Source organism: Colias eurytheme, chromosome 21, assembly GCF_061535395.1.
Source record: "Colias eurytheme isolate Ceu_HAF_F1 chromosome 21, ilColEury1 Martin Lab GWU primary, whole genome shotgun sequence".
Lineage (NCBI taxonomy): Eukaryota > Metazoa > Arthropoda > Insecta > Lepidoptera > Pieridae > Colias > Colias eurytheme.
The window spans coordinates 4,889,769-4,917,002 of NC_143000.1; the positions used below are offsets into that span (position 1 = coordinate 4,889,769).

At 34.3% G+C, this 27,234-nt stretch overlaps 1 protein-coding gene across 1 annotated transcript; it reads left to right on the forward strand.

Annotated features, from left to right (window-relative positions):
* The first annotated feature begins 1,646 nt into the window (after nucleotides 1-1,646).
* Nucleotides 1,647-25,351, forward strand: Kdm2 (Lysine demethylase 2). The gene is made up of 21 exons (XM_090114211.1): nucleotides 1,647-1,804; nucleotides 3,238-3,464; nucleotides 12,055-12,166; nucleotides 12,609-12,773; nucleotides 13,169-13,304; nucleotides 13,640-13,767; nucleotides 14,027-14,176; nucleotides 14,999-15,178; nucleotides 16,308-16,467; nucleotides 17,111-17,240; nucleotides 17,421-17,544; nucleotides 18,922-19,012; nucleotides 19,245-19,399; nucleotides 19,730-19,822; nucleotides 20,200-20,290; nucleotides 20,603-20,772; nucleotides 21,083-21,250; nucleotides 21,799-21,935; nucleotides 22,300-22,588; nucleotides 23,153-23,319; nucleotides 24,013-25,351. The coding sequence occupies exons 1-21, from the start codon at nucleotides 1,757-1,759 to the stop codon at nucleotides 24,128-24,130; spliced, it is 3,039 nt and encodes a 1,012-aa protein (XP_089970337.1). The 5' UTR covers nucleotides 1,647-1,756; the 3' UTR covers nucleotides 24,131-25,351.
* The last annotated feature ends 1,883 nt before the right edge of the window (nucleotides 25,352-27,234 follow it).

The window sequence follows — 27,234 nt, forward strand, 5'->3', positions numbered from 1 at the left end:
ATAACATACAATACCTACCTACTTAATAATGACCTAGTACTTTAAAATTATAGTAGTACCTATACTGTATAGTGACCACATCAATGTAATAACCATTCATGGATATGCAGCCATTGTACGTGAAAAATGTTATATCATGGTTATATCCTTCAAAAAAGTTTTAGTAGGTATATTCTTGGACGACCCATTTTTGGCCTGAAGATCAGTCAGATAATATTAGGTACTTATGCCTTTTTATATGCAATACGCAAATACTCCTACAGTAATATTTGGCTTATTAAAAATGTTATAGTTCGGGATTATAAATTTTAATATCTTCTCAACAAATAACTAATAAGTATATATTAAATATGATCAATTACAAAAATAAAATGTTCTTTTAGAACTTATAGACTACAAGCCGGTATAGGAAAAAAATATGGGTCATTTATACCACCAGCCCCCCTAGACAAGTGGCTTTCTATTAGCGTAAAGTTGAATAGAATAGATTATGAATCTATGAGATTGACGTAATCAATCGTCGTCGTCGTCGTAATCAAACGTCAATCTCATACATTCATAATCTATTCTATTCAACTTTACGCTAATAAAAAGCCACTTGTCTAGGGGGGCTGCAGGTGACCTATCTAGAACGATAGAAGAACATAAAATAATAAGATTCAGCACTATGCCGTCACTTGTAAGCTGTCCAACTGAGTGCAGATGAGAATTCGAAAGTACAGGTAGACTCCGTAAATATTTTTGTACGGCATTCTTAACCACCGATAGATCCATTAAAAATAATAAGAAAACGCTCAGTGCCGTACAAAAATGGTGGTCCACAAAGTCGGAATTTTATTTAATTTCCGAGAGTTACCGCGGTAAATTTGGTCATTTGACCATGTACGGCATCTGTGTCATACTATTTCAATACTGCTTTTAATCCATTATTCCGCAACGCCGTACAAAAATCATGGGGACAAGGGGAAAAAATCGAGTTGCATTCCCCTCTCTTTCCCCACTTCAGGGGGTCATTTGACACAACACGAAATAAATTTATTTTTGAAAAATAAGGTCACAAGTTTCACTTCTTAACTACCTGTGTACACTAGTACACGCACATATTTCTTTATTAGAAATCATTGTCTATTGGGCTATTGCAAATTTATTCACCCGCAGAGGTGTATGGTACTACTTTACTGTTCTGTGGTACTACTAGGTTAGGTGTAGGTACTATTACATAATGTACGTTTAAATTTACACCTATGTATAATAAAATTTTCTCTATTTTAATTAGATAATTCATTAACAAAATAAAACAAATTATTAAAATTGTCCACCTGTAATGTTAATAGTCATTTAAGAGGGCAACACATAATGTGATAAAATAAGGTAAATAAGATATTTAATATTTATTGCAATATGTACTTATATCCGCATAATAAATGCTGTTTTATCGACATTCATAATAGAATTCCTGTACATACTCAATATACTTTGTATCTGAACAAAAAGTAATTCATACTTGGGCAGGATAGACATGAATATGAACCAAATATTTGAACTTCCCGCTCTTGTGTTTCATAAATAAACCAATGAGGCGTTGAAAGCGGTACCAACCTTCAAAACGTATACGGAGTGATTGCTTTTTGTATTGTTGGCAGTAGTGTCGTGTGTGGCAAATGGTGGATTGCGTTACTTTTTCTCGTGCTCCGTGTAAAATATTTACGTAAAATAGTGTTCATTTTGTGGTGCAGTGTTTCTGACTTACAGAAACATGTCGGAAACACTGCCGAATAATAAGAAACAAGTTCAAAGGCAGCTGGTGAGTGTTTATTGTTAAATTTTTACGTATTTAGTCCCGGGTGACGCCATGGTGGCTTTATCTGGGATCACGTAAACATGAAATGGTGCATCGCTGCATCGTGTATCGATTTATGTAAGTCATAGGAATAAGTTAGATGTTGTTATATTTAGAGATTACACAAAATTCTAAATATTTTGCTTGTGTCATCGTTCGGAGTTTTTTGAGATCACGCCGCAAGTTTAAAACGCGGCGGCCGTATGTATTCGCGCATGCGAAGAGGTGTCAAAATCTATAATAGTTTCGGAGATCGCAGTACTGCGACTATGACAAGGAGCGATATGCGGCGAGCGGCAGAGACGTCGTCGTCGAAGCATACCTAGCAGGCATCTGGTAGGGACGAAGGCGTTTCCCTCCCGCTTTTAGCGGAGGGCAGGCGGCCTGGGGCGTGCGCCGTGCGACCACACGTCGAGTCCGAACTCTTAACTATGATTCCGCTCGTAATCTAGTTTATTACTTAAAAGTTAAATATAAATAATCCTCTTCGGAACAATTATATATCGGTCGCAAGACAATTAACGAAAACATTGTACCAATTATATGGCGATGACGGATCACAATTTTATAGTACGTGTTTACCGCATGAATAAACTCTTTGTTATTTACTAAGGCGCAGTGCCTTTGGAATGAAAGTTTATATTGCTACACGATCCTCTATCAAGAAGCATTATATGCATTTACACTTGAACAATTATTGGCCTTGGGTTGCCTTTAAAAATGTTACCTACATGATTGTCTCTACAATAATCCAGTTTTACAATGTAACTCAAATATTTCTGTTATAAGAGAATAATAAATGATTTTAAATGGAATACCTATAATCTTATTCTTTCTGGAAAATAAAAAACAAAAACGGAACTTGAATTTAATTAATAAATTTAAAGGGTTCTTATTCAATTCAAAATTCCCAGTTATAAAAAAAATATATACTTCAATAGTACTTTCCCAAATACCAGCTTGCTCTTGGTTTGCTGTGATTAGGGGTATTCACTCCTGAATTTCGAAAATTGTGTTTGTTGTTGTTGTTATAACTAATAATCTGTAACACTTATATTTGGTTCTATGTCAAAGAGAACAATGTAGAGTTCTTAAAAAATAGTGAGCGATGATAAATCAATCACTCGCAACCTTACAAGGCAACAATGAAATAGTAAAATTAGTATACAAAATGATTAAACATATAATTTATTCTTATGTAAGATATAAAATGGATAATACTATAAGATATATTGAGATATTAGAAGTAAGGATAGTGAAAAAGTAATTCTATGGATATTCATAAGACACCCATATATTTTTCCATAATTTATAGCAGTACGAATTTAGAAGCGGTATTTTAGGGAACTTTGCTAACAGAAATAATGCTAATATAACCTTTATAATTTTCTAATTAGCGGGAACGCAAGCAGCGTAAGCTCTATTCCGATGAGTGGGCGCTCGGAGACGATGAAGCTGAAGGTGGAAGAGGTTTCTCCCTCGCTGACAAGCTGGAGAGCGCGAGGTTTGAGCATTCCGGGGCTGTATTGGATATGCAAGGGACTGATCTCACTATATCATACCTACAGAAGAATGGATTTGTAACGCCTCTTCTCTTCAAAGACAAAGCTGGCTTGGGATTGAGGTAAGTGCTTGATTATACAAGTGCTTTGATTATTACTGAAATCTTCTAATACTTATATAAAACTATGACTGTATTTGTAATTTAATTTGATCAATATGTTTAAGCATTTGCCGTTAGTGTCAATGCTTGATACAACAACTACATTTACAATTTAAAATTATTTTTTTATGAATTTACATTGAATGGATTATGTTGTTTTGTTGCAATGAATACTATAAAACCATTATATTTATATAAACATATATTTTAAGGTGGATTAGCAGGAATTTTTATTTCTATTGTAATAATTATTAACTACTTTATATAATCAATAAAAACTCTACACAGAATGTAATAATAAAGAAATAAAATCATTTCATTAAACAAATTTCATATTATGTACTATTATAACTATTTTAGATGGATTGCAGATATTCACTATTTAATAATACATTTTAAGGTACTGTTATTTTATTAATGTTGTTGCATAATGGTATTAATTTCAACAACTGACTGTTTGAAGTTAGCGCAGACTTAATGCTGAGTGCTGACTCTTTGCTATTACATATTGCTTACATGATAAACCTTTTGGATTTGATATTTTGCGCTGACGCAAATGTTATGAGTGTAATGACAATTGACAACATCCGTCTGAAGTGTGTCATAGTACGAACTGTCAGTGTCATCCAGTGTTGCCACATGCCAAATCGATAAATCTGGATATAGTAGTCTAAAAATCTGTATAAAATCTGTATGAAATCAAACCGTAAGCTGTTTAAAATCTGAATGGTATGTTTGTTAAAGAAAACATTGGATTGTACTTAAAACTTTATTGATTAAAAAAATACATACTTTTATTCATTTTATTAATCAATTTCTTGTGAACATTGAGCTTAAAACATGGCTCGTTATTCAATAATTGTTTTGTCAAAATTAGCCCCTCCATCGTTTCGGTGCCTAAATGGTTCCTGGTTTTTGTTTTAATTAAATTAATAGATGAAAAAATCCTTTCATGTAATCAGAAAACGTAGTCGACTCGTAATCATCGTAATGAACGAATGATTGATTTGCAAACATTAAAAAGAAACAAATACATTCATTCGTTAACAAAATACATGTTTCGGGAAATCCCCAGAAGAATATACAATTATTGTTTGTTTGTTCCGAGGGAAATCCCCGATATACCATGTCCATGAATGTTGCCGGATTTAAACAACTGTATAAAAATAATATACTTAGATAATGGATTATTTTATCATAGTAGTGTCCTTATCCAAAAAAGGTTTTAACAAATGTATAAAATTTACTTTGCTTATCAATTATTTTATCATAGTTAGTGTCCTTTACCTAAAATCTGTATAAAAGTAAAGCCAAATCTGTAATCTGTATAGTGGTCTTAAAATCTGTATAGATACAGATAAATCTGTATATATGGCAACACTGGTGTCATCACGTAAAAAGTAATGACACCGGTTCTTGTTAATCTGCCAAATTAAGCCGATAACAGAGGTTCAGTCAGTAAAATTACCACGCAAATACTATTATTTTTAATTTTTAAGCATAAGTAGACGGCTGGTTAAGGAATAATCCTTAACCAGCCGTCTACTTAAGAATAAACTTAATTCTCCAATTTAAACTTCATACATTACAACAACATTCAATAGTTTAGATTTTTAAATAAAGCACGCAATTACAATCCAAATTTCAAACGTTACTGTAGGTAACAGTGAGCTTAGAAATTACATCAGAGTAGAACCATTGTATTATTATGCTGAGCTTCAAATGAAGTTCAGAAGCTTCAGGTACTTATTAAGTCTCGAAGTTATTCATATAAAGGCGTCAATCTGTGCGCGAATAACATTGAAGTGGCATTAGATGCAACTTAAGGTGTGTCAAGCTTATGTTATTATATCCTGTTCATTGCCCTTATGTAAATTAAAACATTAATTAATTTAAGAGAATTTTGTAATTACACAACCGACCCATCAACAACGAACGAACAAACTTATTTGTAAGGTATCTCTACCCTTTCGTTTTAAATCCGTAGCTTTGACTTTAAAATCTCAATTATATCTCGGTGATGTTTGAGTGAAAGTAACAAAAGATTTAATATTTTAGGGAACCATTGTCGTCTATAGTTACCTACTATAGACGACAATGGTTCCCACCATTATTAATTCGTCGCAAATCGCAATTTACTAATCACAAATACATATAATTATAAAATAATTGTTAAAATTCTTGCGAAGTTGAAGATGAAAAAAAGTTTTTAGTTTATGCTATATTAGCTAGGTTCTTCAAATGTACCTAGTATCCAGAAGAAAAAAAATATAGTGATATTTTTTCCCTTTTTGTATTTTGCATAAATAAACCGGTTTACTTTTCGCTTTGTGCATATTGCATAGTCATCACTCTATGTGGTAAAATAAAATACACGTTTTACCTTGTCATATAGATGCCATGTTACTAAGTCAAGCTGAATTCAAAAAGGTATAAGAAGAGAACATATTATTTTTTGCATACCTAATACCTAGTACCTATTATATTATTGAAATCTAACCTATTATAGGCCCTCTAATTCCTCCCACGTACGACGGAAATAGTAATATATTATTATAGCTATACTTATATAGTTATATCGTTCCTTAATTTCCAACCTACTACTCAAACATTCGATAAACAAAAAAAAATATATATATGTTTAAGTGATAACTTACCATAAACAAGACACTCTAAAACATTCTTATCGATTCAAAACAACCTGACACATTCCCTTAGTAGGCATGGATACATATGCATGACTGATTGCATACTTAATTTACTAAATCTATTAACTGGTTGCAACGATTATAAATACTTCAGAAATGATTCAATCAAATAGGATAATTAGCCTTCTGGCTATTAATTCTTTTAATATTAAATTTCTGTTGCACGTTATTTCGTGTCGACGAATGTATCCACTGTTTATTTTTAAAACTATAACTACAGTTTAAAGTTTACCAAAACGTTAAGCTTCTTGTTACGTTCTATTTAACACTAAGAAAGTTGGAGTTTGAACACTTGTAATAAAACTGTACTGTGCCATGAATTGATCAATTGAACCGTTATAGGTCCTTTATTTGTAATTTCTTATATTTTTCTTCTCTCTTTCGAGTGGAATTTTGATAATATTCAAATATTTTTCCCATTTTAACCTTAAAATAATGATATTTTTAAATGACGTTTTCTTTTTATTCGTGTATGAAAAAAGAAAATTAAACGTGTAGGTAACTACGTAAATTATTAGCCTATGTTGAAATTTGTTTCCTGTTTTTATTAATTATATTGTTTCTAACTCATATATATCTTAACATTTTATACTTATTATTTTTATAATATTATCGTCTTAAGATTTTAATTAACTACAGCTTTTGTCTTAAACTTTCTATTAAAAGTCTTATATCAAATAAGATTATATAAAAACTAAATATCCTCTCGCACAATGCAGATTACATAACTCATTTGAAAAGTCATTTATTTGAAAATGTTTGTAGTTAAGTCAAAACCACCTCTCTCAACTATCCATGTACTGTTTCTTATTTAATTTTTATACAGTAATAACTCCAAAAATGTGCATCTATTATTTCTCTCGCTATCTCTTAGTCCTAAAAAAAATTCTTAAAATTTTGAAAACAAGAGCTGATAGTTACTTTTGCACTTCAATAGTTGTGTATAGTTTGTATGTATAGGACTAGGAGTTACTATATGTATTGTAATAATGTTTAGATTAGATATTTATTTAGGAACAATTAAAGTAGAAAGTTGACAAGCTGGTTTTGTATTCATAGTCATCCTTATTTGAATGCTACAGAGGAAGTATTTTTTGTAATCACCTTATTAATTTGTAGTCACGTACGATGTACGTAGAGTAAATAAGGGTGTACTCGCGAGTCTTGTTTGGTATACGTTTGTTTCTCATTTTAACCTCAATAATACAAATAGATGAATATATGAAGGGCTTAGAAACGAGTTTCCCTTACAGTATATTTTTAATTTTGTTTTGCATTAGGTACGTATGCAACATGAAAAATAAATTAGGTCAAGTAAATAAAACTTTATTGCTTTGTGTGACATGTGACATATTTAAAAGCTACCTACCACCTTGGCTACCACACTCGTATCGTATTTCGTGCTGCCAAACTGACACTTATCCATAAACTAGCTGTTCCCAGTGCTCCGCAGTTGGTCTTAGCGTGATGATGCCACGATAAATGGGCTATCGAATACTGAAAGTTTTTTTCAAATCGGACCATTAGTTCCTGAGATTAGCGCGTTCAAACAAACAAAATCTTCATCTTTATAATATTAGTACAGATGTTTATTGGTCCACCATGTGTTTTGTCTTGCTATGTTTTATATAATGAAAATTTAAGTGTATAATTTGAAAAAAAAAAATGAAATGAACTGTTGCACTCAAATCTCTTTACCTATAACAATTTTATAAAAATAATGGGTTCACATTGCAGCACTTTATTTATAATAGTAGATATTATTGACATTGAGGTGATGAGTAAAAATAATGTAAAACAAACAATTACCTAGGAAAAGATAACCTTTAAAAGACCTTTCACTGGTAAGTAGGTAACCAGCCCCACCCCCCATTTCCTGTATTCTAATTTACAAGGGTCGGGAATGGGTGCTAGCACAAAATTCAATATACTACAGGTTAAAAGAGTTTTATATGTTTAACCTAAACGCAATTTGTACCACAGCTTGAAGGATTTTTATGTTTATTAATGAACTCTACTGTTTGTCAGCAAATAATTCTTGAAACTTCATCTTCAAGTCAATCGATTTATTTGAATCGATAAACAATGTATTTATTTTCATTATTTAGGAGTCGATAACTGAATCTAAAACTAGAATCAAAAATAGTAAAGACTAAAGCTATGTAAAAGTATAGGAGGGACTTTCAGTCAATAATTGTTTCCTTTTACAGCAATACAGGTCCTTTTAAAAGGTGGAAGTATATAAATAATTAAGTACAAATAATGAATTCTTTAAGCAATGGAGGTGTTTTTTCTGACTGAAAAATGTTTGTTGAAATCACGTGATTTTATATAGTGCGTACTAATTTTGGAAACTCGTAGGGCATCGTAGACACGTGTGGTTGACATAATACATTTCATGTGACGTGGCTCGGATACGATTATGTAACTTTTTAGCAGTTAACAGAATCGAATAAACATATTTTAAAAGCGAATAACATAAATAGGTAAGCATTGCAATACTTGCAAATGGGACCCTCAGCGAAATAATTCAATTCTTTATTTCATTACCACTTTTTGACCTTTGAAAGATGTTTCTCAAAATTTAAGTAGGGTTGCATCACGCAACTTGATTCTTGATTATTAAAAAAAACTGGGATGGTATCCCAAAATTGATATTATGTTCTTTTGATTTGAAACTCTATATTAATCTGAACTTTGTTTAACAATTTCTATACAAATTCAACACATAATAATTAAATTACAGCACTGAGATAAACGAAGTTCAGAACAGTTGTTGCGATATTGCGATGATTTGAAAGCAACTCTTGTCATTGACGAAGCGGTGTAGAAATTGTAGCGGGAATCGTGCCTTATCGCTCACAAATCTTTAAGAATTTCAATTGTAAGGATAAAAGATATGTTTATGGATGAAGGTTTACGATTCGCGCAATTTGATCAACTTTTGATACATTGCATACATGTGTTAATTAATGCCGAAGAAGTATACTTTACTGTTAAGGATACATTCGAATTGTTGTTAACCAATTTAGATAATAAATAAAGCATTACTCAATTTTCCGTTTAAAACCACGAATAGGTAGTGGTTACAAGTTACAACTAATAAGTCTGTAGTAGAGTTGAAATTATCTGCTCTATCACAGAACGCGTTTATCGTTCTACAATTGAATTTGAAGTATAATTTCATCAATCGTGTAGGAACATTTCGATTTATAAAATTATTTGATTTGATAAGCGGCTTATCGATAAAGAGCGAGCGCTATAAACCCGCGTTGCTTATTGTAAACTTGGTAGGTCGACTGTAAAATGGATGTTTTTATCGCTTCCCTTCACTGGCGGTTCGAGACCAATCGTTTTTGTTTACATGTAAAATAAATAGTGTATAATAATTTCTCGACTGGTTTCAAATATTTATGTTAGCTCGGATTAATAATTTGGAGCTTGGTGGTTGATTGTATCAAGATTGTATCGTAGTAATTTCTTAAAGTTCAATATAATTTATAGCTAGAGATCGCGTTTTCTCACGTCGACGCAGACGGTGTATTTTCTCGCGCCTTTCAAAAATTTTGTAGCACGCACTAATCTTGTTTTATAATATGTAGGTTCCACTAAATCCGAGTTTGAACTATGATTATGATTCAAAGCATTGTTTGCTTTTGTAACGTCATATATTGTGATAAACATTGTAAATTAAATATTCAATATAAAATAAATGAATGAATGAAAATAAAGTTAGAAATAAAATAAAAAAAGCATAATAAAGCTGTATTGATTAAATTCAGCTTTACATTTCCGAGTAATATATGCACGAGTTTATTTGTGAGCTTTCCACTCTTCCCAGAATCGTGATGCAATTATCCAATCAAATGTGGGTAGAAGCGGGTGTATGGTAGCTGGAACGGCAGCCTCCCGCCCGCCCACAGAACATCCACGGCCAACGCTCTGAACTCTGACATCTGAAATAATATCTGACAATTCGTCACAGATAATAAAATGTTGATGCACACCCAAATGCCCTGTCAGCTGTGATTTTTGTTTGTTGTAGGTTGAATTTATTTAACGTAAAGGGATTTTCAGAATATATGTATATTATTATCCTCGTTTTCAGTGTAGCATTCAACGAAAATGTCGTGAAGATAATTATTAATTTTAAAAGCTCAGTTTTTGTTAGGAAAACTCTTTAAGTTTAGTTAGTAGATACTTAAATTATTGTCTCTTTTACAAATCGTCACTCGAGTCCTGTTTAATATAATATTTTTTTGAAGCAAAATAATTAAAAAAACTAAAAGTATAAAAAAAAATAGATCTTTTGTTTAGTATTTAGTTTTGTTAGTTTGAAGACTCCCGACGAAGACGTACATTATTATCTCGCATTTCATGACTGTATTTTTATTCCGAGAAATAAGAGAACTGAGGGCGGGGTCTATACCGATTAAAGTCTATTTTGCTCGATAATTGTTGAGTCTTCCTATCTAGTAGTTGAAATAATCGGTAGTTTACGAGAATTCAAGATAAAACCTGTTTAAATTTCTTATCTTCGTAAAATTAAAATGCAAGTTAGCAATAGCACAATTAATGTTTAAAAATTGAAATTTGAAAGATATACGTAATATTCAGCAGCATTACTTAGTTGCAAACAATATGTGGAACTTTACATAATCTGTATTTTAATTGCGTTTTTATTTATGACAGAAGAAACTACTCAGTATGTACTTATAATAGCTTCATTAAAAGGATTGATCGGCTCTGACTTGAGTTTCTTTAGAAACTATGCGATCTGTAACTATAGGATAGAATATCTCCTTTTTGTGTGGCGTAACAAAGCCAAGGTACGTTGAAATCGAGCTGTCTCTATGGAAATAATACACGGAACTTTACGACTGCGACTTAGTTTCCATTTCTGAGATAACTGTAATATTAGAATGTCCTTGTAAAAATATTTCCTTAATAATCATACATTTGAGCTATAACTAAAACATTATATTATTTAAAGAAGCTTATGGGTCGCCTGATGGTAAGCGCTACCACCGCCCATGGCCCATGCACATTTGATAATTATTATTAACGCGAAGTTTCTAATAGATTTTTTCGCTCTTAGCGCGTCACGCCCAGCAAAAGCTAGGAGTGACAATATCACGGTCAGGTAGTATGCAACTAGTCATATATGTCTAGCTCTCAATTCGTCAATGCGATCGATATGTACCTACGTACTATGTAGCGGTGTGTGCAACCGCGCACCTGTAGAATATTTACCATTACATCATAACTCTTTCTGCTTTTATTGAAATGTATCTAAGTAAACAAGTCATTAAAAATTATAAGTCATTTATAGGTACGTTGGATGTATTGCGTCAAAGGAATAACCAATTTATGGAAGCTTTGATAAAATGTCTTACAGGAAAGTAAGCCATTATTTTCTTGGCGTATAAGGACATGTAAAGATTTTTCCTCGCGACGTCTTTGTGCTCACTGATTAAAACGCTTTTTATGTATAACAAAATGTTGGGACTATTTTTACCCTTTTCATGAAACCTACGGAAAATTTGTCTGTTTAAATTACGTAATATTGCGTTCATGGGTGTTGCCTTCATAATATGTACATGCAAAAAATTATGTCGTGAATGTAAAAATACGAACTTTTAAAATATAAATTATTAAATTCATTACATTCAAAAGCCAATCCATCTATATGGATTCAAGCAATCTATTTTGAATACATTAAACGCGAAAGACAAAGATTGTTTAATAACCGTTCATTCGTGATGTAATTTCATGGCGCGGTGCAAACAATGAAGTTTTTCGCTCCAACAGCGACGTGGTTTAACATTCATATCTCTCCACAGAGTGCCGACCAGCAACTTTACAGTGAACGATGTGCGCATGTGCGTCGGCTCTAGGCGGGTTCTCGACGTCATGGATGTAAACACGCAGAAGAATATCGAAATGACTATGAAGGTAAGCTTCAACGTGTTATTTAACAGGAAAATGATAAATAAAACGTTTTACGGTTGATAAAAAGTTGGATGTGGAATTGATTTGAAAATATTTTCTGTATACTCGCGCGGCTTTCGAACAGTCGCGTTCGTATGTTGGCAAGATGCTTTGGGCGCCAATTTTTGACTTCCGGGAGAAGTTATGCTATCTTTGCACATGCTCTTTAAAGGTTCTAGGGCAATTCTCTCTCTAAATTCCATTAATTTGAATGCCACAACGCAATTTAATAGGAGTTTCTATCGTTTCTTACTAAAATTTCTTAAAGACTACCTATATGATTCTTAAAGATATATTACATTTGAAATCAGCTTATGCAATATACAAATAATTAATAAATTAATAAAAATACCATCAAACACTCAAAAGCCGACCACTTTTTCAAATCCTTTCCTTATTATTCCAGGATTGGCAGCGTTACTACGACGATGCGAACAAGGAGAGACTTCTGAACGTCATTTCGCTAGAGTTCTCGCACACAAGGCTAGAGAACTACGTGCAGGCGCCGCGCATCGTGCGCATGATTGACTGGGTCGAGACCGTGTGGCCGAGGCACTTGAAGGACCAACAGGTATATATATAATAGATTTTCTTTATAAATTTAGGGTAAGACTTATAATTTTGATATAAGTTTTGGCTTTTTGTCTATAAGCTAATGGTTCATGTAACTTATAATTGCCGAATACTACTGCTGATTGCAAATTCTAAAATCTGTTTTATCATATATGAGAATACTCCATATTAATAACATGTAGTGGAAGATCATTGTATCTCCTTGTCTTAAGATAATATAACAATTTTTGGCTCATGTATCTCTACATGATGAAAATGAAATTTTGCAATCATTTTCTGACTTTATCGACTACATTTTCTAGAACATATATACATTCGAAATACTTACTGAGAACATCAAACTCTTGAGAAATAAAAATAAAATTAAATAACACTTACCTGTTTGAATTTCAGACCGAGTCGACAAATGCGCTAGATGACATGATGTATCCAAAAGTGCAAAAGTACTGTCTGATGTCAGTGAAGGGATGTTACACAGATTTTCACATTGACTTTGGTGGCACCTCCGTTTGGTACCATATCTTGCGAGGTAAATAATATACATATATTAACATATGTTTTATGTTTTTGAACAATTTTATTATTCTCTGTACAAAGTATTTGAAAAGCGAACTTATTTTGAAATTTAATGCTAAATTTAGATTTAATAAGTAGCTAATATTAAGTCATAAAATATTCATAACAATATAAATATAAACATAATAAAACACCTTTGCCTGGAAGATCTTGCTGCCAGCAATAAGGCTGCCTTTAATACACCATTGTTATGCATATATAATGTTTGTATAGGCCTATTTTGTTCTTAAATTGGTGTACAATAAAGTGTGTATCATATAATATTCAATTTGCATTGAAAATTTTCAGGAGCTAAGGTGTTCTGGCTCATACCACCAACAGAGCGGAATTTGCAGCTGTATGAAAAGTGGGTTCTATCTGGCAAGCAGTCTGATGTGTTCTTTGGTGACACTGTCGAGAAATGTATTAGAGTCCATGTATGTATCTTTTTATCACAATTAAAATTGTGTGTCTCTAATAAAATAATTAAAGAGCTTGTTTTGTTAAATTTCTTTATTACTATGTCCTGACCATTCTTAGCAAATCACTTAAACTAATATAAGTTATGTTTCAAAAGAAAATAATATAAAAATATCTGAGATAATTCATTCCCATCAGTAGAAGCTGGTGAGAGAAACTAAAATAGGAAAAAAAAAACAAACTTATAAGTAATAATCCTATATTAAATAATTTCAGCTGCAAGCCGGTCACACATTCTTCATCCCGACTGGTTGGATTCACGCGGTGTACACTCCAAGCGACTCGCTCGTGTTTGGTGGAAACTTCCTGCATCAGTTTGGTATTGAGAAGCAGCTGAAAATCGCGCAAGTTGAGGATGTTACCAAGGTATTTGATTTTATGAAAAGCTTTTTATATTACGCTTATACACGCAAAATCAATATTGAATATAGGGACTTACTTAATCTTACTTTTAATATGTATAAAATATTTTACAATTCAAACTTTTTAAACAGCAGTGAGATGACAACAAACATCTCGATTTGTGCGACTTCGTTAAACTTATGGTCGTAAAACAAAGGCCTATTGTCCACGTAATATGCACGTCATGCGCACGCTTTCGTGACTTGTAAGTCGCACGGAGCGGCAACGTCGCGTCAGCCACACGGAGTAGAAATCTCTTGAAATACTAGTTGAAAGAAAACTGAGACATTTTGTAGCGTGAAGTAGCGTCAACATAACAAAGTCCAACTCAAATGTGTATTTATTCATTCATTCGGACTTCGTTTAGAAATGCTTTTAAAAATGTTTTAACTCATTGAGCTCCAAGCGGCCCGATCGGTCCCAGACACAATAGATTTTCTATTGTGTCTGTGGTTCCGGGGCCTGAGTTATATTAAAACTTAAAAAAATTGGTTGTTTGTAAAGTAGGTTTACGATCGAGATGTTTACGTGATAACGTTTTATTGGTGGCAGCGCACGAGATGAGACGGGAGATCGGTCCGTCTCACTCTCGTTATACCTGCGATCGCGCTCGTGAGGTTTTGGTGTGACACAAGTTTCTGAACATGTCACCCGACTAAAACGATTTTAAAAACGTTATCACGTTAATAAATAGAACGAATAATATGTCACAAATATGCGAAATATGCCTGTAGATTGTATGCATTCGTCATATTATGACGCGTCCTAACACAGTACACTCAACAGGTGCCGCAAAAGTTCCGCTACCCGTTCTTCACGGAGATGCTGTGGTACGTGCTGGACCGGTACGTGGGCGCGCTGCTGGGCCGCTCGCACCTCGCGCCCGAGGGGCAGAGCGCCGCCACCGCGCCCGCCGCGCCCAAGGAACACGTGCACCTCACGCAGAACGAGCTGCACGGACTCAAGGTATATCCATACTATCCATACTAATATTATAAATGCGAAAGTAACTCTGTCTGTCTGTCTGTCTGTTACTCAATCACGCCTAAACTACTGAACCAATTTGCATGAAATTTGGAATGGAGATATTTTGATACCCGAGAAAGGACATAGGCTACCTTTATTGCGATTTAAATTTGCGAAATATGTACCACGGGCGAAGCCGGGGCCGACCACTAGTAATATTATAAATGCGAAAGTAACTCTGTCTGTCTGTCTGTTACTCAATCACGCCTTAACTACTGAACCAATTTGCATGAAATTTGGTATAGATATATTTTGATACCCGAGAAAGGACATAGGATAGGTTTTATCCCGGAAATCCTACGGGAACAGGTTTTTCTTTGAAAACGCGGGCGGAAAGCTAGTAGGATATATGGGAAACTAGGTTTCCGCCCGCGGCTTCGCCCGCGCAGTCAAAGAAAAACCCGCATAGTTCCCGTTCTCGTGGGATTACCGGGATTGCGTCATTTTCCCGGGATAGAAAGTAGCCTATGTCCTTTCTCGGGTATCAAAATATGTATCTCCATACCAAATTTCATGAAAATTGGTTCAGTAGTTTAGGCGTGATTGAGTAACAGACAGACAGACAGAGTTACTTTCGCATTTATAATATTAAGTATGGATATGGGAAATAAAGGTCACAAATATAAGGCATTTGTGGAATGTTACAAGTTCTACGATGACCTTTACATGATGTAGGGAAATGTATAGGATGATGGTATAATGAGATCGCATCACGCATCGTAGCGCGGGAAGTAAGTCTTGTGGGAGTGTAAATCATCGTGTGGGTTTTTTCTATGTTTTTTATTTACACTGGTGGTTTTTTTAGTTGCGGTTTACTTCCCGCGATTGGTTCATTTTATTCAAAGCTGTTCGCTGTTATTGCAGCTACACACGAAAATGAATGCCTTTTGTGTAATGTTGCTTAAATTCGTTAATTGCCTTTCGACCTTAAAATATATCAAAGACAATAAAAAAAAAAAACATCGAATTGATTTCCCAAATCTCAGTCATATTTTTGTTACCTGATAATATGATTATATTAAAAATAATTGCGATTTCAAAATTATAACCAGAACAAAACACTTTCCAGGCCATAGTGGTATACTTACACCAGCTACCAGCGGCGCGTAAATCCGTGCCAGAACTATTGACGGACCCGATAGCGCTTGTGCGCGATGTGCGCACGTTGGTCGAACAGCATCGCCATGATAAACAGAACTTGGCTGTCACTGGACAACCTGTGTTGAAAGGTAATTCATTTTATATATTAATTATTGACGTGACAACGTCTTATAATTCGATAGAGCCGGCTGCACGCACGAAAAAACATGACTCATGCGGCGTTACCTCGCTCTGAGGCGTTCCATGTAAGGCTTGAAGTGCAAGCGAGAGCGCGGAACGAGCGACAAAGAAGCACAATCGGACGTTGTCACGTTCAACTATCGTCAGTAAACCGACTTTACAGACAACCAATTTTTTTTTAAAGCTTTTTGGCTTCAGTGAATAGGTAAAATGAAGCGATAATGTTGATTTAGAAATAGGTATCTGTGCTATTTCTTAACTTGAAATGTATTGGCGCTTTATTTAAAGTATTTCAAATTCATAAAAGTCATAAAAGCAAAAACTTTATGTTTAGTATCAACAAAGTCGCTATTTCCTTAATAACTACTCTACAATCTCGCTATTTAATGATGCTATTTAATGTTACTCGATAGCTAGGCTAGGAGACGGTCAAAAGAATTTACCTCTAAGAAAAACCAGAGCTGTGTATGGTCTAACAGCACGGTACACGATAATAAATTTATTCATACTACTTTATTCGCATTTTTTCCTTGATTTTACTCCTTTCCAAGTGCACTTATATCTTTGAATTAAATTATGAATAATATCCAGGTCCAGACGAAGCATCAAGCGGTGAGCGTATACGGCAATGGAGCGGACGCGGTGGTCGGGGCGGGCACCGCGGCGGGGCCAGACCGCGCCCTGAGCACGCCAACAACGCACCAAGGCGACGACGCACAAGGTGAAAAAACTAAGCACTTAGTATTAAGCCCGTGCACCGACATCAAACCTTTTTAGTAAATAGCACATCTAAATAATATGTAGTAATTAACAATATCAAATCTGTTTTATTTTTTACTTTTCTGTTTTTGAAGTCGGTTGTTTTTAATGCAGTTATTTTTATAATATTGATTATTTTCAGATGCAAGAAATGCGAAGCTTGCCAGCGTACAGATTGCGGAGAATGCGTGTTCTGCCACGACATGGTCAAGTTCGGAGGTCTGGGGCGAGCCAAACAGACTTGCGTTATGCGCCAGTGCTTGCAGGTTAGTTTGATCACAACATTAATTGTTACATTTCATTGTTTTACTGAATATATGTTGAGATTCCAATAGTTTTGATAATTTGTACTATTGAAACATTTTCATGGCCATTATAATTGCCAAAATTTAAGCAACAGATGACCAAATGCTTTTGAAAAACATATTTTATTTTTATTAGCAAAATCAGATTAAACTGGTCTAGGCTCCGAGGGTTTTTTTATCAAGACAATTATATTAATATTTAATTGAACTATATTATTACTCTTCTTTTCTCGCTCTAGAGACTCCACCTTCTTTTCCAGCTTTTCTACTTTAAGTTTAAGTATATGATTTTCTTCTACAACGGGTTTTAATTTTTCTTCCATTTTTACGAGCAATGTGTTGGTAAGTTCTGACGTTTGATTTTGCATTTCAATCTTCATCTTGTCGAATAATAGTTGAAATTGTTCGTCCATAATTTATGTGTAATTGTATAATAATATAAAATATTCTCCCTTTTTTTGTTTTATTTTTTGTCAGTGGCAACACTGCAATCAGGTAAAGAATGTAATTTTGACATCTATGTGTCAGCTGTCTTTTATTATGACAGTTATGACTTATGAGTTAATTGCAAGATTGATACCAAATGCTGTTCTAACCTCAATGTTTTGCCAATATTTGTTGATCAATCTTCCTTGTAAATCCAGTAAATAGCGCGTTGAATATTATTAGGATCTCTCAATCACACTAAGAATTTTCTTTGAATATAGTAATAAAGTTGAGACTGTGACTTTAAACTATTATGTGGAATATTTTATACGGAGCACTGACACTTTGATGTTTACAATACGAAGTACCGGAACCGAAAAAAAAAAAAAAAAAAAAAAAAAAAAAAAAAAAAAAAAAAAAAAGACAAAAATCATCGACGCTTTACAATTTGCACTAAAACAGAAATGGCAATGGGCGGGACATATAGCAAGATGTACGGACAAAAGATGGACACTGACAACTATATGGAAAGGGCCGAAGGGAAAAAGAAATGTAGGACGCCCTAAAAAAAGGTGGATAGAAGATATACAAAATATAGCAGGAAACGAATGGAGAAAAAAGGCAAAGGACAGAGATACCTGGAAAAAGTTGGAGGAGGCCTATACCCGAGAAGGGGTTCCAATCAATGGTACTGATACTGGATAACGTCAAAAATAAAAAATAAATAAAAAAAAATTAAATTAGTATTAGTGATTAAAATTTAAGTTAAAAAAAAATTGTATGATTTTTAATATGTAAAATAGCTTTTAGTATGTAAACTACCTGTAACAAAATTTCTTGTGGATTGGAAATAAACGGGCTTTTTATTTTTATTTATTTATTTTATTAATTGAACTAAATTTCTTTTTTCAGCCAATGCTGCCAGTGACAGCTTCGTGTGCCGTGTGCCATTTGGACGGATGGATGCAAACACCTGTTGCTCCGCAGGCAAAAGGGAACTCTGGTATTTATTAATTTTCATTCTTATCTTTAAATAATTTTTGAAAAAAAAAAATGTAACTATTCTGGAATATAAAGTAGAATAAACATCCTTGTAATATAAACTAATATACATCAATTTGACTTTGCAGGTAGAACCATTAGACTATTTTTCTTTAACATTTTCTGAAACTGACAAATGTAAAGATTTAATAAAGTATGTATTTCATACTATAGCTATTCCTCATTATTTTTAGGTCGCAACGGTCCATCTCTATTGCGCGAATGCTCAGTGTGCTACAGTATCGTGCATGAAACATGCGTGCCGGCCGGCGGGCAACTGAACGAAGATCTGCCCAACTCGTGGGAGTGCCCCACTTGCACCACTATGGGTCTGCACCACGATTATAAGGTTGGTATCGAGCTTATTGGTAAAGAATAATAATGGCAAACGCTTGGTGAGATATAGTATTGTGCATGAAACATGCGTGCCGGCCGGCGGGCAACTGAACGAGGATCTGCCCAACTCGTGGGAGTGCCCCACTTGCACCACGATTATAAGGTTGGTATCGATTTTATTGGTAAAGAATAATCTGGTCGATTGCGCCAAGGCTTGGTGTGATATAGCATCGTGCACGAAACTCGCACTACCATACGGCTGTACACATATAATATATTGACCTATTGCGAGTAAATCCAAAAGAAAATGTGCATTTAAATAAATTTATTTTGTTTGTTACAGCCTCGTCACTTCCGCGCTCGACAGAAATCATCAGACTTGCGTCGCATGAGTGTCAGCTCGGATGCGAGTCAACTGAGCCAGAATCATGCGCAAGTGAGTTTTAATAAAATTCAATAATATATTACTCTTTCAAGCGTACCTACATTACTTTTAAATTCTATTACGACATTCATCAGAAAGGATCAGTACCGCAATCTTTATATTAGTTTTCATATTTTTGCATTCAAAATTATGTTTTAGGTTAATTAATAAAATTCTTTCTTAACAGTTTATAAAAATATAAAAACGGCAAAGACATACAGCTATGTATTTGCCTGTGACCTGTGACCGTCACGAAACCAGGCTGTTGGGTTCAATTTCATCCATTTTATATATAAATCCATTATCCATTACGGTTACTCTATAATGGATAATTTTATTTTAGTAACTACAATGTGTATTTTAACAGGACTCATAAATTGTTTTTTCAGAACAAATTACCGGTTCCACCCGTGACGGTGAAGACGGAGGCGGGCTCTGATGGCGAGAACAAGACAGACGTGCACATTAAAACTGAGGATGGTTCGTATTTCTGATTTGAATTATAATTTTATTAAAAAGTTACTTATATCAGTAATACTTGCACGGGTAGACTAATGGATTTATTTGAAATAACGTTCCTGTGAAATATTTTTTGCATGAGGAGTGTGTTATTTAAAATATGTTTATGGGGTTGTAAAATTATTATGAACCTATCCCACTTTAGTTTGTTTGTAGTAGAAAGTATATGAAGCGAATGTCTAAAAATAAAACACAGGATAAATTGTAAATTGTTTATTTATTCCTTCAACAAACAATATTTGAAACATTAAAGATTTTAAATACATTTTACAGAGATAAAACGCGACGAAGAAGGTAACGAAATTGCCGGTGAGAGCGGTGAGCGCGGGGAAGACTGGGAGCCGGCGAACAAACGTCGTCGTGCGAGTGATGAAGATGAGGCGCCGAAGAAACAGGCGCAGAGGGCTCATCTGGCTCTGCTGCTCACTCATCACTCGGCTAAGGTAAGTGGGGAACGTTTTCTGGAAAATAATTATATGTCGGGTAGCTATGAAGAGCTCGCAGTATTAAATACAAACACAGTCTACACTACATCAGGAAAAATCATTTAGTGTGATACTTTTAAAGGATTTCGAACGATTAGATGTGTGCATCCAATAACAAGTTTACGTTAAAATGTTGAAGGTTGTGATTGCTTCTACGGAAGGGGTCACTACTCTTAACATTTATGTTTCGTACTATAGGCGGTATAATATATTTTTCGCATTCATTTTACAAAAAACTGTCTAAGCTGTTATGTTGTAAATTTTTAAGCCGCTCAAGAAACCGCTGTACCCTGTGCGTCCCGCGCCGGTCCCAGTGTCGAACTTCGTGGGCGCGCCGTGGCTGGACCGCGACGCGATGCTCAGCGTGTTCGCGAAGCTGACCCCGCACGAGCTGGCCACGTGCGCGCTCGTCTGCAAGGCGTGGGCCGAGTACTCGGTCAGTTTGTTCTTTAAGAGATGATTTTTCAATCCTTGGTTAAAACTTATTCGTCGAATAATGTATAAAAGTACCATTTTAAAAACGTGTTCTCATTGCCCGTATTTGACAGTTTACGTGACATTTTAACATTATCGTGTAATACTTTATTGGACGGATAAGTTCTATCCAAGCATTGAAAAATCAGCCCTAAATTGTAATACTTTATTGGACGGATAAGTTTTATCCAAGCATTGAAAAATCGGCCCTTAGTGAGGTTTTTGTTAATAGATTTTGTCTTGAATACATAACATAGAATAATACCTTTTAGTCCATACATAACCATGTGTAAAACTTATACAATATTAAATGTATGTGACCAATTCCAATTATGTTATTGAAGTCCCGTGATCTTTGTTGCACTGATAGCTTTTTAAATAACTGACAAGCTAGCTATCTGCTTTGGCAGATCGAAACAAAAATATATTTTAATGTGTGTTCAATCTTCTGAATTTCATTAACTATTCCGTTTTTACCTATTAAATTGTAATTTAATTGTTATCTCTCAGATGGATCCATCACTGTGGCGCAGCATGTCGTTCGTGCAAGTGCGCGTGTCGGCGGCGCAGCTGGCTGGCATCGCGCGTCGCCAGCCGCTCACCCTCGGCCTCGAGTGGTGCCATCTAGCGAGGCGCCAGTTGGCTTGGTTAGTTTTGTTTTGCTAGTATCAATCTTCGCTTGAAGATGTAATTCTACATGCTAAATATTAAAAGTTATGAATTGATTTGATTTGGTATCAAATAGCTCAAAAGTGTTATTTTAGTATCCTTTTGAACATTCATAATCTGAATCAAATTTTTTAGCAAATCGTGATAGCTAGATTATAATAAGTTAAAAAGTAAAAATGAGGTATTGATAATCGGATTCAGAATTATTTTATTTTTGTTTAAAATGCATAATATGTCAATGGTCAGCATTAATATGCAGTCAGTATTAATATTATGACTATCAAGCTTCTTTTTTATTTCAATGTATTACTAAATTCAGTAATACCCATTTTCTAATTCCAGGTTACTAGCCCGCTTGCCAGCGCTCCGCTCGCTATCCCTCGCCGGGTCACCAGCCGAAGCAGCTCTAGCTTTACGTTCCAGTGCATGCCCACCTCTGACGTCACTAGACCTATCCTTCGCGCGTTGCCTTGACGACGCCAAGTTGCGTGGCATCCTCGCGCCGCCGGAGAACTCGAGACCCGGTGGTGGAGCGCGCTCCGGGACAGAACCGTCCCGCTTGGCCGCGCTCGCGGTACTGAGGCTGCCCGGCACGGATATCACTGATGTTGCCATGCGTTATGTTGTACAGGTGAGTTGGTGATATATAAATGTTGGGAATATTGTATTGTTTGATTTTTGAGATTATCGAAGTATTGCACAAAATAAACTGAAATAATTACGATGTTATTAGTAAAATTTCTAGATAGGTTATTTGCGCTCCGGGTTTAGCAACGTCGGAATATGACTAATAAGCCAGATTTTACTTTTCGCTGACGATATTTTAATCATGCTATCTTACTTTGACGTCTCATCCTGTGTGCTTTACTGGGCCGTTTTTGAAGATCAAAATGTTAGGAACCTATCTATATTTTTTAATGCAATCTTAAATCTTTTATTTGACCGCCTCCTTGGTACAGTGGTTGACGCGTGAGCGTTGCACCGAGAGGTCCTGGGTTCGATTCCCGGTGTAGACGAAGAAAAAAAAAAATGTCTCGGTCTGGTAGGACACAGAAGGCTGATTACCTACTTGTCCCTAAAGAAAATCGATCAGTGAAACTGATGTATAATGCATCTGCCCCTTACCCCACTAGGGGACATGGGACTTCACACACTACTAAATCTTGTATTTATTCTTGTTTGCGTATTCCCCTAGGCATTGCCGAAGCTAGTAGAGCTGGACGCATCGTCATGCGCGCGGCTGACGGACGCGGGCGCGGCGCAGCTGGCGCACCACGGGCTGCAGCGGCTGTCACTCGCCGGCTGCCGGCTGCTCACTGAGGCCGCGCTCGACCACCTGGCGCGCTGCCCCAACCTCGTAAGGTGAGATATGTCAAGATTTTAGGAGCCACTCGGTGTACCGAGAACAAGATAAAAAAAAGACGGGTTGTACTCCGATAGTGCCGGCAGAAGTGAAAACTTGATTATTAACGTTGAGCATGTTTGATATTTTGGAATGGTATCCGTCTTACGCATGGAATATAAGGGCTAAAAAAAAACATCCGTCTTACGCTTTTTCGATCAGGCCACGTGTCCTGACGCGAGTTTAAGATTTTATACCCAACGCCGCTAAAGAAGCTTTCACTTCAATAAAAAAAAGACGGGTTGCACTCCGGGAGTGCCGGCAGAAGTGAAAAATTGATTATTAACGTTGAGCATGTTTGATATCCATCCGTCTTTCGCTTTTTCGATCAGGTCACGTGTCCTGACGCGAGTTTAAGATTTTATACCCAACGCCGCTAAAGAAGTTTTCACTTCAAAAAAACAATATGATCGCGCTCAATTTTGCTACAAATGGTTTTCGTGCAAATAGATGCGTGTGTACATTAGTTATATCTATGCTTACAGATACTTTAACAAAGGAAACACTGTATGTAATAGCTGGTTTTTTTTGTATATATTTCAAATATCCTTATTGAAACGTTTGTTCAACAAGTAGCAGCGCATTTGCGTCGTCATAAACAGTAAAAAATTACTAACATACTAATTTTGAAAAAAAAAATCTTCAAATTGCAGACTCGATCTCCGACACGTGCCACTCGTGTCAACGCAGGCCGTCATCAAGTTCGCGGCCAAGTCCAAACACAACTTGCACGTCAAGGATGTCAAGTTGGTCGAGCTACGGGCCACCTGATCCGAGGCCGACGTGGCTGAGTCCACGTCCACGTCCACGCCCACGCCTGACGTCACCAACGCCGCTTCCACCGCTGACGCTGACAAACCTAACGACGCTGAGAAAGACGTCACCGCTGAGAAAGCTGACGTCACCGCTGATAAAGCTGACGTCACCGCTGACAAAGCTGACAAAGACACCACGCCTGAACCAGCAATGGAAACGGAATAAATCCACATTGTAGTGTTATAGTGTGGTAAAGACAATGTGTTTGTGTGCTGTGAATATGAATGTGAAACCAAATTAATTGTACTGTAAGTTTAATTTACGTTAGATAGAATTTTAATTCCTTTACAGAGTCCTCTCACAATATTGTTTTAACATCTGACAGATTTATTCTATCAAATAACAAATGTATATCAACCTTTATATCCCTGTAGTTTTCCCTTTCTGTATGTAAGAAAAGTCCTTTGCTGTAGTGAGAAACATTGCTATTTAAGCATTTAGTTCATATAATTGGAGAGTGTGAACTTGGCAATCTTTTCTTACTCCAGTGATAGATTTTATAATTATATGTGTGACTATAGGAATATACGGGCATCTTTTTATATTTTAATTTTGGCTAACATTGAGGACTTTGTGTATGAATTATTATTATTACTTAAGCACACCATTGTATTTAATTCAACTTCATCAAGTAGACAATATGCAGTGTGTAACATATCAGAATTCTTACTTACTTTTTTCCTCATTGTAAAGTATCTGTACACAGAGATACTTTCAATGTATGTAAATTGTGAAGTTTTACTCTCTCATATTAAATAAATCACTTTTATGTTGGTAAAAAACAAAATTTTCACTTGTTCTTAAGTGATATTTCTTATTTCCTACTTAATACTAATAGTAAATAAAAATTCACACATTAATTGCAGAAAAATATACATTGGATTATGGATTTATAAAACAATAATATATATCTAAATATGTGGTTATATCAATTTTATTATCACCCTGATATGGTTGAAAGAAGCAATTGTTTAGCATGTTATTGTGATTAGATTTCAGACATTTTTATGCTTAAGGGTAATATATGGAGATATAAAAAATGTTTGTGGCATCTCTTAAGCATTATTTGTCTGTAATTGTATTGCATTAAGATGCTAAATTTCTGAATATGGGTAAAATAATAAGCAAATTATGAAATTTAATTATGATTTAACTATCATACTTCAGAGTGAATATAAATATACAGGGTGGAAATTTTGAATGGACTCTGGAGCAAAACTTCTTGAACTAGTAGATATAGAAAATTTTTCTGAATTTTTGATGAAAAGGACATCACAAGTAATTTTTCTAAAATTTTGATATAATAAATATGACTTTTTCTTTTATAAATTAACTAATGTTTCATTTTTGTAAATTTAGTTATATATCCACTAATTCAAGTACGTTTCCTTCAGGGCCTATTCAAAATATTGAATTTATGACCACTATTAAATAAATTGTAATGTTTGAATCAAATATTGTGATACATATATTATTTTGTGCCAACATTGGAAGCACATTTTGTATATGCACAAAATTATTTATTATCAAATAGTTAAAGATATCAATTTTATTGCATGCTGTTGCATTGATATATATTTTATTTGTTTCTTTGTTACTTTTCGATGTCAATAAAACCTGGGCGTTCTGATGATCAATTTCACGATTCTTATAAATATTTTCTTATAAGTTCCTTCTTATAATATCTTCTTAACAATTTAATTTCATAAGACAATACAAATAAACACATTTAATTTTTATTTGGCATTATTTAAAATTTAGTTAAAATTATTATACTTGGTATTTCTGGATGTATGAAAATTATGTAGAATATAAAGATCAAAGTATGTTTGCTCATAGGTTAATCAATTTGTGTATTCTTTATATTACATTGTTTTTTTATTTTGTGACTGAGCAATAATTGACTTCTTGTATGGCCTACGTGAAATTTTTATGATTTTCAAAGCAATAAGTTAGTGTATTATACTTGGAAGATTACATTTTAGTTTCATGACAATTCAGGATTGGTTTTGTTGTATTTTTTAGTTCTAGTCGCTTCTTAGATATAAGTATCTTATACAATAATTATTGTGACCGAAATTTTTCTCAATTGTTGAGGCTAAATAGTTAAAAAAAATCTAAGGCGTGTTGGAACCAATTTTGCATTCACTTTAAATTGAATTTAGTATTTTTGGCCTTAAGGTTTCTATTAGTTGTGTGTAGAAAATTAACTCAATTATGAATACAAATACTGGCAGAACTTAGGTTATGTATAATTAGGTCTTTTATGTTATCTTTTGACATACTAATCACTTGACATTGTAATTTTTATGAGCAGCTAATACTCTAGCTTGGCACATCTCTTAGAATATTTTTCAAGTATTTAATAATCAAATGTAAAAATGGCATTTTTTTAGTAATTTCAGTTCACATATGTTCCGTTTTTATCATGAAAAACAATTTGCTTTCCAATGTTGTTGGAGTTTGAAATTTGTCTCAGAAGTTATGTCAGCATTCAGCCGTGAGGAAAGCTAATTGTTGTAACATGTAAAAACGGAACATAAATATTTGGAAAAATTGTAAATAAATAGTATATAAGTACCGACTCTGGTCACAGTATGCGAGGTCGGATGGCCGCCTATAGTATTAGCCTAGGAAATCATTGGTATCAAAGTATTAAGGTACAAAAATGTATACTTGTCAAAATTTTATTACACTAAGAAAAGCCTTTTTCACATCACAATCATCCTGTTTTCAAGGTTTTGGTTGAGAAGTTATAAATTTTGTAGCATAAGTTGAGTTTATGGCTATAGAAAATATCAGTGTCTAGTGTATAAGAGTTAATGTTAATCCGCTAAACTTGTAAGTCATCATATATCAGACTAGATTTTATTGTATTTTCGATAAACCTTTAAATCAGGATGATTAAAAACATGCAAATTGTGAACCTCCATTTTTGGAAGTTGATTGAAAAAGGCTTTTACACAATAAATTGTTTGTCTATTAAATATTATTATTTATCAATATAGTAAGTAATAAATTTATTGCACTAAAAATTAAATAGTTGACGTTAATTGATT

Bases quoted from the DNA above. Each gene is read 5' to 3' on its own strand.
- Kdm2 (XM_090114211.1), top strand. From the start codon at position 1,757: ATGTCGGAAACACTGCCGAATAATAAGAAACAAGTTCAAAGGCAGCTG. The intron at 3,465-12,054 runs GTAAGTGCTTGA...ATCTCTCCACAG, and splicing joins AAAGCTGGCTTGGGATTGAG to AGTGCCGACCAGCAACTTTA. The intron at 16,468-17,110 runs GTAATTCATTTT...AATAATATCCAG, and splicing joins TGGACAACCTGTGTTGAAAG to GTCCAGACGAAGCATCAAGC.